Source organism: Oncorhynchus clarkii, chromosome 23 (genome assembly GCF_045791955.1).
Source record: "Oncorhynchus clarkii lewisi isolate Uvic-CL-2024 chromosome 23, UVic_Ocla_1.0, whole genome shotgun sequence".
Taxonomy (NCBI): Eukaryota; Metazoa; Chordata; class Actinopteri; order Salmoniformes; family Salmonidae; genus Oncorhynchus; species Oncorhynchus clarkii.
Genome location: NC_092169.1, coordinates 21,320,451 through 21,337,792, shown reverse-complemented (window position 1 = coordinate 21,337,792; position 17,342 = coordinate 21,320,451). Strand labels below are relative to the sequence as shown.

At 43.6% G+C, this 17,342-nt stretch overlaps 1 protein-coding gene across 4 annotated transcripts in view; it reads left to right on the top strand.

The window, feature by feature from the left end:
• LOC139381370 (sodium/calcium exchanger 1-like) overlaps window positions 1–17,342 on the top strand; it is a 178,637-nt gene that overhangs the window by 151,860 nt on the left and 9,435 nt on the right. For all 4 annotated transcript variants that reach the window (XM_071124845.1, XM_071124842.1, XM_071124844.1 and 1 more), the window contains exons 5-6: window positions 1,196–1,295; window positions 16,366–16,641. In XM_071124845.1, coding sequence (XP_070980946.1) covers window positions 1,196–1,295; window positions 16,366–16,641 — 376 coding nt within the window. The remainder of the gene's footprint in view (window positions 1–1,195; window positions 1,296–16,365; window positions 16,642–17,342) is intronic.

Genomic DNA, 17,342 nt, shown 5'->3' with positions numbered 1-17,342 from the left:
CGCAAATGCTTTTTTCTCCCACACACACTCTTCAGACTGATGGGTGGATGCTTGTGAGCACTTGACGGATCGTCTCCTGTTCTTACTGGAGTGGCTCTCACTGTGAGGTTGGGTGGGAGGCTATGGGAGGGAGGGGGCCTATGGATCCTATAGCTGGCTGAAGGACTCTGTATCCTGGGGGGGCTGGAGAGTTTAATTGTGTCTAACCTCAGAGTCATAGCGAGTGGCTGCTTCAAAAGAGCTTCAACTTTCAGACGGTAGTCTGCAACTTTTCCGCTTTAAGATTAACGTCAACCAAGACCCAGAATCCCTTGCTTGGGGCTAACAGATAGGACTGAGGAAGTAGGTGATTTGCCGACAGTAGATTTCTCTCTCTTCCTCTTCTTTGCACAACTTCAATCCAACACACCTTGCTAGGAATTGGACAGTAGATGAAGCTGTCCGTCTATTTCTCCAAATATCAATATGTTATATCTGAGACCTTAGCAGAGCTGGAGAGAATAGTGTAGTTGTCCATTCCTGTATAAACCTGAGTTTAAACCATCCCACCATTTATATTCCAAAGCTAAAGTCAACTCAATTACCATTGTAGTTTCCTTCCAGAGAAGGGAATATCGGATTTTCCTTCCGATGGTGAGGGAAGACAGAAGGGGATGGACAGAGGAGAAGGAGGGTACTCTCCAGCTGTCATCCCAGGAGTGGAGGAAGGGTGGTGGAAGGGATGGATCGAGGAGGAGTTGTTTCCTTCTGTAGGGAGAGAAATCCATTTTTTCCTGTTTTGGAATCTATACAGGCTCTGATGAGGATTGATTTCCTGAGTGTACTCTAGCAGCACCTGCACCTGTCCTCTGGGAAGCAGCGTTTATCAAAGAGAGGATTGCAGCTAAAGGCCCAGTAACAGACTGAACTCTCTATACTCCTGGCCTATGTTATTATCATAGTATGTGGACAGCATCGTCAACTAGCTCCCGAGGACTGGCTCTTGGCTACTATAGCAGTTGCATTACATGGCCGAGGCCTTTAATTTCATTGTTTATTCTAAATACATGCTTACTACAGACAAGTACATATGTTTTAAAGACAGAAATAGTCATGTGTCCTATATGAATTTGTGGACTAGATGCCCTTGCTTTCCTATATGCATTTCCCCAATATGTTCTTCCTGAACTCCATGTGTTTGGTGTTCCCTGTGCAGAACACTGTGGACAAGCTGATTAAGAAGACTAATCTGGCCCTGCTGGTGGGGACTAACAGCTGGAGAGACCAGTTCATCGAGGCCATCACTGTCAGCGCCGGTGAGTTGAATGCTTTGACCGCCGCGCGAGTGTGTGTGCGTGCTGTAGCAAGATCAAGGGTGTGGGGTTTCCACGTCACCAAGTTCAATAACAAAACAGGCACCAGTAGCACAAATAGAATGCAAAGGGGAAGTTTATTTGGGATTTTCGTGCACAGGGAAAGAAGAAGGAGGAATTCACCAATCACCTCAGTCCACAAGCCGTTCTCTTTGTCCGTTCCGTTTTCCAGGGGTACTCCTCACACTCGGGTCCTCAGCCAATCCGGTCCGGTACACAAGGGTGTTAGTCCAACAGTCCAGGTCACAACATGTAATCTCACAGATAGTAATCTCACAGATAGTAATCTCACAGATAGTAATCTCACAGATAGTAATCTCTCTTCTCCCACTCTTCATAATGCTCTTGGTTCTCTCCTACTCTGCTGTGCAGGCTGCTTCTCCCTTTTATCCCCAAACACTCCCTGGCTTAACGAGTTACAGTCTTGCCTCGGGCAGGAAGTCCATATAAGGCCCGGGGGTGGGGCCAATGGACTGCCAGATTTCTCCCCTCAATCACCACTCCCCTCACCTCTCCCTGCCGGCTGCCACAGTGCGTACGTGTGTGCAATTCTTTCTTACAACGGACGAGCATGCTGCAGCATCTCCTCAGAAGATAGATTTTCAATGTAAACACCAACTGGTGGAAATCTGGAGCACTGCAGTCCCACTCCAAGGCTTCCCAAGGCCTCTGTTGATTAGAGATGCCATCTTGTCAGAGCACAGCATTGTTGCCTTATTACCTTATGTGTGCTTGTCAGCGTCTATGTGTGAACAGTTTGATTTCTAAAGAGGACATGGCAACTAGCCTTGAAAACTCTGTGAGTGTGTGGCCACTGAAGCACTTTGGATTTTCGTCGAGGTGTGAATGTGTTTAGTGTGTTTTTTTTTTGTATCTGTGTGTGTGTATGAGTGTGTTGAAAGTTACAGCATGTGTATCACTGTGTGTGTGTGTGTTTGTGCGCTAGTTATCTACTGTGTCGTCCAATTGTTCCCGCTCTGGCTCAATTAATGACAAGCCCTGTCCCTGCTCTCTTATCTGGGATTAGGCTGTGTTGACGTTTTGACAGCGGGAGTGTGTTTGCGTGTGTGCGTGCTTTGGTGTGTGTGTGTTTGCGTGCGTGCGTGCGTTGGTGTGTGTGTGTATGTGTGTGTGTGTGTGTGCGTGTGTGCCTCCTGGATCGACTAGACACTAACCCGTCACACACCCCAGGTATTTAAGCTCCTTTTGTTGCCTCTCTCTCTCTCTCTCTCTCTCTCTCTCTCTCTCTCTCTCTCTCTCTCTCTCTCTCTCTGTCTAGCTCTCTCTGTCTAGCTCTTTCTCTATCTCTACCTCTCGCTGCTGTGTTTAAAATGCACATACAGTCATGAAATATTGATCTTCCCTTACCTCCCCTCTCTCTTTATCTTTCTTTCTTTTTTTTCTTTCTTTCACCCTGCAGCCCCTCTGAATATATTTGCTCTGAAGCCAGTAGAGAGGGAGAGTGTGTCAGGCAGCGTAGCATTTGCAGCGCTAGCCTACTCACAAGTTAGTTTAAGAGAAATCATTGGCTTCCCACTGTAACTTGGTCCAGGGTGTTGACGGAGATTGGGTGTGAAATTCTCGCCAGTGGGTGGGTTGGTGGCTTCTCCAAACCTGTGGGACAGCAATGCTGTGTGGAATCCTACATTAAAAAAATACTGTTTACTACAGAATACTACAGTACTTACTATACAATTTTGAACTGTAGTATACTGTAGTACACTATACTACCTACTGTAGTATACCTCGATCATGAGTAGTATGTACTATAGGATTTTGTAGTATACTGTGGAATACTACAGTAAATAATATACTATATACTACAGTAGGTAGTATACTACAGTATACTACATAGTATACTATGTAGGAGTATACTACAGACAGCAAAAACACTACAGTAAATAATACAGTAATGCCCGCAAAAACATACAGTGAATGCCATAGTATTTAACCATCATACATATACTATAGTATTGTTTCATGTGGGATGTGCGTGTGTGTATGTGTGGCCGTTCTTCCCCCATATCAGTCTCATATAAATGTCCTGACAGTCAGTTAATAACTCCCCTGACAACTCTGTCATTTTTTCCTTTCATGAATCTGCCCGTCTCTTTGGGGACTTTGGATGATGGGTGTGAGTGTGTGCTTCAGTGGCTGTGCAGATGGGTGTGTCATAAGTGTGTGTGTCTCTGTGTCTGTACTCTCTGTGACCTGTGAGTGACAGCACCACCACGGAGCTAATACAGTGCTAGATGATTCATTTATTTGGCCATCACCGCTAAAGAGAAGAGCGACTGCTGAGAATACCGAGACTGTGACTGACTGCAGAGAACCTCCCCAGGCCTATCTCAATGACACGGCAGCATATGTACTCTTCGCTGCCAGTCAGAGAGAAATTATTACCTGGAATTACATTAACGACCATCCTCTATCAACACTGAGCAGCTGTAATAGAGATGTGACTCATTGATGAAGTCGAGGATGAGGAGTTGGCCGAGATACACAGATATGCCTTCAGTAGGCAGAGAAAGAGGGGGAGGAGTAGTAAGGAAGATAGGGGAAATAGATGAAAGGAGGCCTCAGAGAATAGATCACAATTTTCTTATTGAGAGAGAGAGAGAGAGAGAGAGAGAGAGAGTGTGTTACAGCAGGAGTAGGTAACTAGATTCAGCAGCGGACCAATTGTTGTAGGAGCAGCTGGTCGGGGACCATAACATAATTATAATAATTTTAAGCACTGCAAATTGACTACAACTGAGCCCAAAACAGAGAGTGTATTTGAAAATAACAATAATTTCATACTTTGATTACGTTGAGACTGGATCACACCTTTTTTTTGTGGGAATGCTTCAACCAGACATTAAATATATATATATTTATTTACTAACAAAATAAATCACTTGTGGGCCAGTTGTGGCCCGTGGGCCGCCTGTTGCTGACCCCTAGGATACAGTATGTGATTGTCTGTATCTGTGTGTGTGTGTGTGTGTTGCAGATGTGTGATGGGTTATCCTACAGGATTCATCCCATTAACTGTGACTGCATGGGGAGAGATTGGCTCAGTCTTATCTCTTTACCATAGCTAACTGGTTAATTGGCTCAGTTAGCCTATAGCTCCGTAGCTAATAGCTTAGCTTATAGCTTAGCATGCAGGCTGGTTCTAATGCTGAGGATTTGACAGACTTCAATCAGCGTTGGAGTCTCAGCATAGAGTTTAATATTAGTGTTCCTCAGCTAGGATGTGAACCCACTGACCCACTGACCCTCTAATTCTCTCTCTCTCTCTCTCTCTCTCTCTCTCTCTCTCTCTCTCTCTCTCTCTCTCTCTCTCTATATATATATATATATATATATATATATATATATATATATATATATATATATAGAGGTTATATATGGGTTATATATATATATATATATATATATATATATATATATATATATATATATATATATATATATAATTTCTTCCCTAACCTCTGCTGACTAAACTCAATCATTTAACATCCGGGACAGTGAAGTGTTTAATTGGATTTTACAGTGCTTTTGGAAAAGTATTCAGACCCCTTGACTTTTTCCACATTTTGTTACATTACAGCCTTATTCTAAAATGGATTAAATAAAAACAAATTCCTCAGCAATCTACACACAATACCCCATAATGACAAAGCGAAAACAGGTTTTTTGAAATTTTTGCAAATGTATTACAACTAACAAACAGAAATACCTTATTTACATAACCCTTTGCTATGAGAATCGAAACCATGCCATTAGGTTGAAGGAATTGTCTGTAGACCTCCGAGACAGGATTATGTCAAGGCACAGATCTGGGGAAGGCTACAAAATCATTTCTGCAGCATTGAAAGTACCCAAGAACACAGTGGCTTCCATCATTCTTAAATGGAAGAGGTTTGGAACCACCAAGACTCATCATAGAGCTGTCCGCCCAGACAACAATCGGGGGAGAAGGGGGAGAAGGGCCTTGGTCAGGGAGGTGACAGGGAGGGAGGTGACCAAGAACCCAATGGTCACTCTGACAGAGCTCCAGAGTTCCTCTGGGGAGATGAGAGAACCTTCCAGAAGGACAACCATTGCTGCAGCACTCCACCAATCAGGTCTTTATGGTAGAGTGGCCAAATGGAAGCCACTTCTCAGTAAAAGTTTTCCAAAAGGCACCTAAAGACTCTCAGACCATGAGAAACAAGAATCTCTGGTCTGATGAAACCAAGATTGAACTCTTTGGCATGAATGCATCACATCTGGAAGAAACCTGGCACCATCCCTACAGTGAAGCATGGTGGCGGCAGCATCATGTTTTGGGGATGTTTTTCAGCGGCAGGGACTGAAAGAATAGTCAGGATCGAGGGAAAGATGAATGGAGCAAATTACTCAGGACTTCAGACTGGGATAAAGGTTCACCTTCCAACAGGACAACGACCCTAAGCACACAGCCAAGACAACGCAGGTGTGGTTTCGGGACAAGTCTCTGAATGTTCTCGAGTGGCCCAGCCAGAGCCCAAACTTGAATCCGATCGAACATCTCTGGACAGACCTGAGAATTTCTGTGCAGCAACGCTCCCCATCCAACCTGACAGAGCTTGAGAGGATCTGAAAAGAAGAATGGGAGAAACTCCGAAAATACAGCTGTTTCAAGCTTTGTCACTATGGGGTATTGCATGTAGATTGATGAGAAAAAAACAACATTTTAATCAATTCTAGAATAAGGCTGTAACCTAACAAAATGTGGGAAAAGCCAAGGGGTCTGAATACTTTCCGAAGGCACTGTAAAGTTGAATATGAATGTAGTGCTCTGGTCCTGTGTGCTCAGTTTAATGTCGCCTCCGCTGGGTTTGGAGCTGGCTGCCTCTTCCTATAGGGCATGATGGGAAGATGAACACCTCCTTAATGACCTCTCACTGTCACCTACAACCTGCTATTACCTGCAGACACACTCTCTCTTCCTCCTTCTTTCTACAGCATCTCTTTCTCTCACTCTCTTTCTCTCTCTCTTTCCCTATTCATGGTTTTACTTCTGTCTGTGCACCACAGTGTGTGTTGGCGTCTGGAATGTGTATTCGAGTCGATGTGTATAATTTATATTGCTGAGCGATTAGTGACTTTTGAGGTCGGTTCGGTTTTGGTTCGGTTATAAAAAGAAATGATATAATCACAGTTTTCGGTTTCATTATTATTTATTTTCTTTACGTTAAATGCATTATGAAATAATGACATTACAATGATTTTAGAGCTTTTTAATGGAAATTCTAGTTCTTGACCTGATTTCTCTCTTGAATTATTTTATTTCTCTCTAGAGAAACATTGCATTGGGCTCACAAAAAATAAATTAATGTAATTCAAATCATTTAACTGGCGTCGGTCAATTAGTTGTTTAATAACCCCCAAAAATGAAATGTTGGTTAATCGCTCAGCACTAGTAATTTGTGTGAATGTGTATGTGTCCTGTAGCGTATGCTGTGTGTGCAGAAGGTGTGATCATCACAGCAATGTTCATTATTCACACTACCTAAACACACACACTACTACAGTATGTGGCGATACAGAGGTCATTGCCTGACCTTATCTGACCTTTGTTGACACATGCCACACAGGGGTCAGTTTAATTGGCAAGGTACAGACCTAGGGGACTCAGAGCACAGCTACCTGCTGAGACAGACAGATGGCAGCCTGGGACAAACATTAGCTTGGATGTTGTTGGTCTGGAGCTAAACCCTAAGTCCAAACAGAAAGCGCTGATCTAGTCAAAGGAATAGAATGGTTTATTATCCTCCTCCTGTGAGGAAATTCAAGATAGAGAGAGAGAGAATCAGTCTATTAGCGACAGCCACGGCTCAACTCAAGAAAATTGATTCCAGTGGATACAGTTTAACTATACCAGGGAATATGTTAGTCCGAATCAGAAATCCACACGAAATCCATACTGTAGCGAAAGTATATGATGTGTATGTTAAGGTTAACCTTTATGTGTGTGAGATTACCTGGGACAGAAGAAGCGTTTCAACAGCATTTCAAATGATTTAATGAATGTACTTGTTGACCCTGAAATCATCTAAAAAACGAGCACTTAACCACCATTAACCATCCGTTAAAAGCCTTTAGACACATCAGCAGGCGCTAGCTGGCTGTGTGCAGGCAGGGGTTAAGGTGGCCGTGGCTAATGGACAATTCTCCTCAGACAAGGTGTGTTGTGGTGCCGCAGGAGATAAAGCCAGCCTGTTTACTGATGCATTAAGTGGATGTGTGTGTGACAAGACTGTAAAGTGGGAGTTTTGAAAGGGCGTAACCACCATTCATTTTTTCTGTATGCTTTTCTCTCTCTCTCTCTCTCTCTCTCTCTCTCTCTCTCTCCTCTCCCTCTCTCTCCCTCTCCCTCTCCCTCTCTCTCTCTCTCTCTCTCTCTCTCTCTCTCTCTCTCTCTGTGTGTGTGCGTAAAACTGGCACACACTGTGCTGCACATATGTATATACTTTTGTATTATATCTGCAGTAGAACACAGAGTACATTTATCTCCCTCAACCTCTCTCTCATAACTGTGTGTTTAATGATGAGTAACCACAGGCAGGGATGTGAGCCGCAGAGCCCGCTCAGGCTATAAAGTAATGTCCCTCTGTTGGCTTACTTTATTACTCCACTCACTTCCCTGCTGAATATTCCTTCTAGAATAGCCTCTCTCTCTCTCTCTCTCTCTCTCTCTCTCTCTCTCTCTCTCTCTCTCTCTCTCTCTCTCCTTCCTACTGCAATCTCTATTTTTCCCTCCTACTTCCTCCTCTCTACCTCTCCATGGGAAGGAAGGTCTGATTAATACAGTATGAGCGGTAAGAAACCAGGAGGGAAGGAGGAAAGAAATTGATGTAGAGGGAGGAAGGAGAGGGGTTGATGGTAGAGAGCATAGATCGAAATGAATGGTCGATAGACAGATTAAAGAAAATGATAAGGGAGGAAAGTAGAGAGGAGGTGTCAGGGGTGTGAAGGAGTAGTAGATGGACTAATAAGAGGAAAGGAGGGAGGAGGTGTAACAGAGTGATGGATAAACAGATGAGAGGAGTGGGAAGGGGAGATGATGGATAAAGGACAGATGAGAGGAGGTGTCAGGGGTAAAGATTATCATTAGAGACACACGCCCCCTCCAGACTGGCTCTGATGTCACCACCTCCTCCACACTCCTCTCTGTATGTGGGGTGTGTGTTTGTATGTGTGAGAGAGAGAGAGAGAGACCTGTTTTGGCATGGGCAGCGCCATTGAGGACTTGACCATTTTGAAGTAGTCAACTGGGTGGGACTTAAGGAAGGACCACATAATTTCATCCAGGTCACCAGGATATATCAGCCAATGAATTATACTTGTGAGGAAACATTCCATAACTGCAGGTGGCAGTAAATCTCGCTCTCGCTTCTCTCAGTTCCATGTATGTAGTGAGTATTTTCACGCCCTATGTTTAACTTAATGATTGATGGTGATGAGTGGAACTCCTTACAGTAGGAGATACATTCAGGAACTAAGAGTGAGTCACTTCATGTCCCAGTTCTTCACAGGGCAGGCTATTTGAGGCCATGGCTTTGGGTTCTCAGATAAACCCTGACACGAATTATGTAAAGCATTCCTCACCTACACTGGATGAGTGCATTCTTTATCATCCTAATGCACATCTTTTCAACAGGCACTTCTCTAGCTTTCTCGGGAGATGGGTTGTATTTATACGGCTAGGGAGATGGGTTGTATTTATATGGCTAGGGAGATGGGTTGTATTTATATGGCTAGGGAGATGGGTTGTATTTATATGGCTAGGGAGATGGGTTGTATTTATATGGCTAGGGAGATGGGTTGTATTTATATGGCTAGGGAGATGGGTTGTATTTATATGGCTAGGGAGATGGGTTGTATTTATATGGCTAGGGAGATGGGTTGTATTTATATGGCTAGGGAGATGGGTTGTATTTATATGGCTAGGGAGATGGGTTGTATTTATATGGCTATGGAGATGGGTTGTATTTATATGGCTAGGGAGATGGGTTGTATTTATATGGCTATGGAGATGGGTTGTATTTATATGGCTAGGGAGATGGGTTGTATTTATATGGCTAGGGAGATGGGTTGTATTTATATGGCTAGGGAGATGGGTTGTATTTATATGGCTAGGGAGATGGGTTGTATTTATATGGCTATGGAGATGGGTTGTATTTATATGGCTAGGGAGATGGGTTGTATTTATATGGCTAGGGAGATGGGTTGTATTTATATGGCTAGGGAGATGGGTTGTATTTATATGGCTAGGGAGATGGGTTGTATTTATATGGCTAGGGAGATGGGTTGTATTTATATGGCTAGGGAGATGGGTTGTATTTATATGGCTAGGGAGATGGGTTGTATTTATATGGCTAGGGAGATGGGTTGTATTTATATGGCTAGGGAGATGGGTTGTATTTATATGGCTAGGGAGATGGGTTGTATTTATATGGCTAGGGAGATGGGTTGTATTTATATGGCTAGGGAGATGGGTTGTATTTATATGGCTATGGAGATGGGTTGTATTTATATGGCTAGGGAGATGGGTTGTATTTATATGGCTAGGGAGATGGGTTGTATTTATATGGCTAGGGAGATGGGTTGTATTTATATGGCTAGGGAGATGGGTTGTATTTATATGGCTAGGGAGATGGGTTGTATTAATATGGCTAGGGAGATGGGTTGTATTTACAGTGCCTTGCGAAAGTATTCGGCCCCCTTGAACTTTGCGACCTTTTGCCACATTTCAGGCTTCAAACAAAGATATAAAACTGTATTTTTGTGAAGAATCAACAACAAGTGGGACACAATCATGAAGTGGAACGACATTTATTGGATATTTCAAACTTTTTTAACAAATCAAAAACTGAAAAATTGGGCGTGCAAAATTATTCAGCCCCTTTACTTTCAGTGCAGCAAACTCTCTCCAGAAGTTCAGTGAGGATCTCTGAATGATCCAATGTTGACCTAAATGACTAATGATGATAAATACAATCCACCTGTGTGTAATCAAGTCTCCGTATAAATGCACCTGCACTGTGATAGTCTCAGAGGTCCGTTAAAAGCGCAGAGAGCATCATGAAGAACAAGGAACACACCAGGCAGGTCCGAGATACTGTTGTGAAGAAGTTTAAAGCCGGATTTGGATACAAAAATATTTCCCAAGCTTTAAACATCCCAAGGAGCACTGTGCAAGCGATAATATTGAAATTGAAGGAGTATCAGACCACTGCAAATCTACCAAGACCTGGCCGTCCCTCTAAACTTTCAGCTCATACAAGGAGAAGACTGATCAGAGATGCAGCCAAGAGGCCCATGATCACTCTGGATGAACTGCAGAGATCTACAGCTGAGGTGAGGGACTCTGTCCATAGGACAACAGTCAGTCGTATATTGCACAAATCTGGCCTTTATGGAAGAGTGGCAAGAAGAAAGCCATTTCTTAAAGATATCCATAAAAAGTGTTGTTTAAAGTTTGCCACAAGCCACCTGGGAGACACACCAAACATGTGGAAGAAGGTACTCTGGTCAGATGAAACCAAAATTGAACTTTTTGGCAACAATGCAAAATGTTATGTTTGGCGTAAAAGCAACACAGCTCATCACACTGAACACACCATCCCCATTGTCAAACATGGTGGTGGCAGCATCATGGTTTGGGCTTGCTTTTCTTCAGCAGGGACAGGGAAGATGGTTAAAATTGATGGGAAGATGGATGGAGCCAAATACAGGACCATTCTGGAAGAAAACCTGATGGAGTCTGCAAAAGACCTGAGACTGGGACAGAGATTTGTCTTCCAACAAGACAATGATCCAAAACATAAAGCAAAATCTACAATGGAATGGTTCAAATATAAACATATCCAGGTGTTAGAATGGCCAAGTCAAAGTCCAGACCTGAATCCAATCGAGAATCTGTGGAAAGAACTGAAAACTGCTGTTCACAAATGCTCTCCATCCAACCTCACTGAGCTCGATCTGTTTTGCAAGGAGGAATGGGAAAAAATGTCAGTCTCTCGATGTGCAAAACTGATAGAGACATACCCCAAGCGACTTACAGCTGTAATCGCAGCAAAAGGTGGCGCTACAAAGTATTAACTTAAGGGGGCTGAATAATTTTGCACGCCCAATTTTTCAGTTTTTGATTTGTTAAAAAAGTTTGAAATATCCAATAAATGTTGTTCCACTTCATGATTGTGTCCCACTTGTTGGTGATTCTTCACAAAAAAATACAGTTTTACTGGAAGTCTTCCGACTAGCTTGGAAAGACAGTACTGTGCAGTACCGAAGAGCCCTTACTGCTGCTCGATCATCCTATTTTTCTAACTTAATTGAGGAAAATAAGAACAATCCGAAATTCCTTTTTGATACTGTCGCAAAGCTAACTAAAAAGCAGCATTCCCCAAGAGAGGATGACTTTCACTTTAGCAGTGATAAATTCATGAACTTCTTTGAGGAAAAGATTATGATTATTAGAAAGCAAATTTCGGACTCCTCCTTAAATCTGCGTATTCCTTCAAAGCTCAGTTGTCCTGAGTCTGCACAACTCTGCCAGGACCTAGGATCAAGAGAGACGCTCAAGTGTTTTAGTACTATATCTCTTGACACAAAGATGAAAATAATCATGGCCTCTAAACCTTCAAGCTGCATACTGGACCCTATTCCAACTAAACTACTGAAAGAGCTGCTTCCTGTGCTTGGCCCTCCTATGTTGAACATAATAAACGGCTCTCTATCCACCGGATGTGTACCAAACTCACTAAAAGTGGCAGTAATAAAGCCTCTCTTGAAAAAGCCAAACCTTGACCCAGAAAATATAAAAAACTATCGGCCTATATCGAATCTTCCATTCCTCTCAAAAATTTTAGAAAAGGCTGTTGCGCAACAACTCACTGCCTTCCTGAAGACAAACAATGTATACGAAATGCTTCAGTCTGGTTTTAGACCCCATCATAGCACTGAGACGGCACTTGTGAAGGTGGTAAATGACATTTTAATGGCATCGGACCGAGGCTCTGCATCTGTCCTCGTGCTCCTAGACCTTAGTGCTGCTTTTGATACCATCGATCACCACATTCTTTTGGAGAGATTGGAAACCCAAATTGGTCTACATGGACAAGTTCTGGCCTGGTTTAGATCTTATCTGTCGGAAAGATATCAGTTTGTCTCTGTGAATGGTTTGTCCTCTGACAAATCAACTGTAAATTTCGGTGTTCCTCAAGGTTCCGTTTTAGGACCACTATTGTTTTCACTATATATTTTACCTCTTGGGGATGTTATTCGAAAACATAATGTTAACTTTCACTGCTATGCGGATGACACACAGCTGTACATTTCAATGAAACATGGTGAAGCCCCAAAATTGCCCTTGCTAGAAGAATGTGTTTCAGACATAAGGAAGTGGATGGCTGCAAACTTTCTACTTTTAAACTCGGACAAAACAGAGATGCTTGTTCTAGGTCCCAAGAAACAAAGAGATCTTCTGTTGAATCTGACAATTAATCTTAATGGTTGTACAGTCGTCTCAAATAAAACTGTGAAGGACCTCGGCGTTACTCTGGACCCTGATCTCTCTTTTGAAGAACATATCAAGACCATTTCAAGGACAGCTTTTTTCCATCTACGTAACATTGCAAAAATCAGAAACTTTCTGTCCAAAAATGATGCAGAAAAATTAATCCATGCTTTTGTCACTTCTAGGTTAGACTACTGCAATGCTCTACTTTCCGGCTACCCGGATAAAGCACTAAATAAACTTCAGTTAGTGCTAAATACGGCTGCTAGAATCCTGACTAGAACCAAAAAATGTGATCATATTACTCCAGTGCTAGCCTCTCTACACTGGCTTCCTGTCAAAGCAAGGGCTGATTTCAAGGTTTTACTGCTAACCTACAAAGCATTACATGGGCTTGCTCCTACCTATCTCTCTGATTTGGTCCTGCCGTACATACCTACACGTACGCTACGGTCACAAGACGCAGGCCTCCTAATTGTCCCTAGAATTTCTAAGCAAACAGCTGGAGGCAGGGCTTTCTCCTATAGAGCTCCATTTTTATGGAACTGTCTGCCTACCCATGTCAGAGACGCAAACTCGGTCTCAACCTTTAAGTCTCTACTGAAGGCTCATCTCTTCAGTGGGTCATATGATTGAGTGTAGTCTGGCCCAGGAGTGGGAGGGTGAACGGAAAGGCTCTGGAGCAACGAACCGCCCTTGCTGTCTCTGCCTGGCCGGTTCCCCTCTTTCCACTGGGATTCTCTGCCTCTAACCCTATTACAGGGGCTGAGTCACTGGCTTACTGGGGCTCTCTCATGCTGTCCCTGGAGGGGGTGCGTCACCTGAGTGGGTTGATTCACTGATGTGATCATCCTGTCTGGGTTGCCCCCCCCCCCCCCCCCCCTTGGGTTGTGCCGTGGCGGAGGTCTTTGTGGGCTATACTCAGCCTTGTGATGGGTGGGGTTATATCATCCTGTCTGGGTATTTATGCTGCAGTAGTTTATGTGTCGGGGGGCTAGGGTCAGTTTGTTATATCTGGAGTACTTCTCCTGTCCAATTCGGTGTCCTGTGTGAATTTAAGTGTGCGTTCTCTAATTCTCTCTTTCTCTCTCTCGGAGGACCTGAGCCCTAGGACCATGCCCCAGGACTACCTGACATGATGACTCCTTGCTGTCACCAGTCCACCTGGCCGTGCTGCTGCTCCAGTTTCTTTCAACTGTTCTGCCTTATTATTATTCGACCATGCTGGTCATTTATGAACATTTGAACATCTTGGCCATGTTCTGTTATAATCTCCACCCGGCACAGCCAGAAGAGGACTGGCCATCCCACATATGCTCTCTCTAATTCTCTCTTTCTTTCTCTCTCTCGGAGGACCTGAGCCCTAGGACCATGCCCCAGGAATACCTGACATGATGACTCCTTGCTGTCCCCAGTCCACCTGACTGTGCTGCTGCTCCAGTTTCAACTGTTCTGCATTATTATTATTCGACCATGCTGGTCATTTATGAACATTTGAACATCTTGACCATGTTCTGTTATAATCTCCACCCGGCACAGCCAGAAGAGGACTGGCCACCCCACATAGCCTGGTTCCTCTCTAGGTTTCTTCCTAGGTTTTGGCCTTTCTAGGGAGTTTTTCCTAGCCACCGTGCTTCTACACCTGCATTGCTTGCTTTTTGGGGTTTTAGGCTGGGTTTCTGTACAGCACTTTGAGATATCAGCTGATGTACGAAGGGCTATATAAATAAATTTGATTTGATTTGATTTGAGTTTTATATCTTTATATTTGAAGCCTGAAATGTGGCAGAAGGTCGCAAAGTTCAAGGGGGCCGAATACTTTCGCAAGGCACTGTATATAAATCATATGACCTGATTTGAAAAATAATCTGGTCCCATCATAGCCCACATAAAACCTTTTTTTTTTTACAACAATTTATTTTACCATGTCTTATTCTACAACTAGGGTCCGGAGTTTGTTTGTTTAGCCTACTACCAGATCAAGAAAAAGGCCCCAGAAAAACTATTTCCCCCCCCCTCCACTCTGGGACCTGTGGTGCCACCTCTGAAATCACCACACAATGTTACAAATTAAAAAACATCCGATTTGTATGATCTGCATTTGACATGTTTTTGTTGGTGGGGGATGAGCTTCCATCGTTTTATGTGGCTCAGTGCAGCCGGCATCTACTGTGACAATTTCAGAATATAACAGGCTGTTACTGCAATTTCAGGTAAAAACTCAATAAAACAAGACTCACATATTAGGGGAATGTCTATACATTTCAGCTGTTTCAAAAACATTGCTGTTTAAAGGTCTTACTCACGTCAGGTACGGAGAGCGTGATCACGCAGTCGTCCGGAACAGCTGGTGCTCTCATGCAAGTTTCAGTGTTACTTGACTCAAAGCGAGCATAGTAGTAATTTAGCTCATCTGGTAGGTTCGTGTCACTGGGCAGCTCGTGGCTATGCTTCCCTTTGTAGTTTGTAATAGTTTGCAATAAATGACCAGAGAGAGAGGTGGAGAGAGTGGGAGAAAGGCACTTAACACCAAATTGCTATAGTGGATTGTGTGTGTGTGTGTGTGTGTGTGTGTGTGTGTGTGTGTGTGTGTGTGTGTGTGTGTGTGTGTGTGTGTGTGTGTGTGTGTGTGTGTGTGTGTGTGAAAAAAGAGATACATCACTTTTATGTCTCACACAGGCCCACTGCTGAGCTCTCTCTCACGCCTTTTCTATTTCTCTCTCTCGCTCTCTCTCACTCACTCTCTCACTCTCTCTTTCTCTCTCTCTCTGAGAAAGAAAGCAAGCTGAGAACATTCTACAGCCACACACTTGTATGTGTGTGTATGTATGTATGTGTGTGTGTGTGTGTGTGTTAGACTTTTCTGTGTTTTGAATTTGCCTTGTTAAAAATGTGATGGAAAATAGCTTTTGACATTTCTCAGATAAAAGGCATTGTGCAATTTGTCTGCCCTTTTACAGTGCATCACAAGGTGAACATGTTCAAATGGCTCTTTTGGTCCCTTGAGATTGTGGTTCAGGCCATTAGTAATGCAATCATTATGATGGTCAAATACCAGATTAATATTGTATGTCTAGAAAGATGTGTGTCCGTGTGTATACACACACACACATACAAAGATGATGTGTACCTGTTAGAGAGGATTGGCTCCAGTCCGAGCCTCAGGCTATGATTACACTCTGACAAATTAGCTCCAATGTTAAGAGCAGCAAAGCATCATCATCACAAATCATATCTTTGGCTCGCTTATTTCACAAAATATAGTCTGGTGTTCAGTAAACTTTTGAGGAATATCATTCGTCTCAATACATCAACTAAACAATCGCACCCTTTCAGATCCCTTAACATCATGCGCTTTCTCCTCATCCCCCTCTCTTCTCTCTTTCTCCTCATCCCCCTCTCTTCTCTCGTTCTCCTCATCCCCCTCTCCTCTCTCATTCTCCTCGTCCCCCTCTCCTCTCTCTTTCTCTCGGCCAGGTGAGGATGACGAGGATGAAGAGTGCGGCGAGGAGAAGCTGCCGTCCTGTTTCGACTACGTCATGCACTTCCTCACCGTCTTCTGGAAGGTTCTGTTTGCGTTCGTGCCCCCGACAGACTACTGGAACGGCTGGGCCTGCTTCGTGGTGTCCATCTGTATGATCGGCCTGCTCACAGCCTTCATCGGGGACCTGGCCTCCCACTTCGGCTGCACCGTGGGCCTCAAGGACTCTGTCACCGCCGTGGTGTTCGTGGCCCTGGGGACCTCCGTGCCAGGTAATATTATAAACTAACCCTGGTGTTTATGCTAGATGTACTTGCTTTGTAATGTTGACAGTAGCACTCCTTTTACAGTAGCATTTAACCTAGATGTACTACTATGTAATAATTGCGGTAACGTTTTTCCTACAAAAGTCCTCTAGAATTAGGGCATGATTCAATCCATATCGCGTAAATTCATCACTACAGCACGATTGAAATGTAAATGCGATGTTCTCGCGTTGGCAGAGAATCACGATAAACGCTGTGTATGTCGGCCCAGTCTGAAATTACCTTTACATTTCAATCGCGCCATAGCGCTGAACTTCCGCGATACGGATTGAATCGAGCCCTTAATCGCTCTGAACACTCCCAGTGTCCAGTGTTCACCTCCCACCATTCATGTACACTGCTTACACCCCAGCTAGATACTGCTACATGTATACATGACATGTTAGTTAGTGGCCGATGCTCTGTTCCTGAGCAGCTTAACATCACCGTATACAAGTGAGAGGGTTGAACAAGAGCCTAAATAAATACACATGGAACATCAGTTCAACCCCTCACAGCTACCATGGCATAAACCTCACACTCCTATGATGAGTGTTATTGCACAACCATAAGTGTATGGAATGGAAAAGGTTGAAACAGAGTAATTGCTAGTAGGAGAGATGTCAGGCGTGGGTTAGTCCAGAAGATGGCTGATGTCTTTAGAGGCA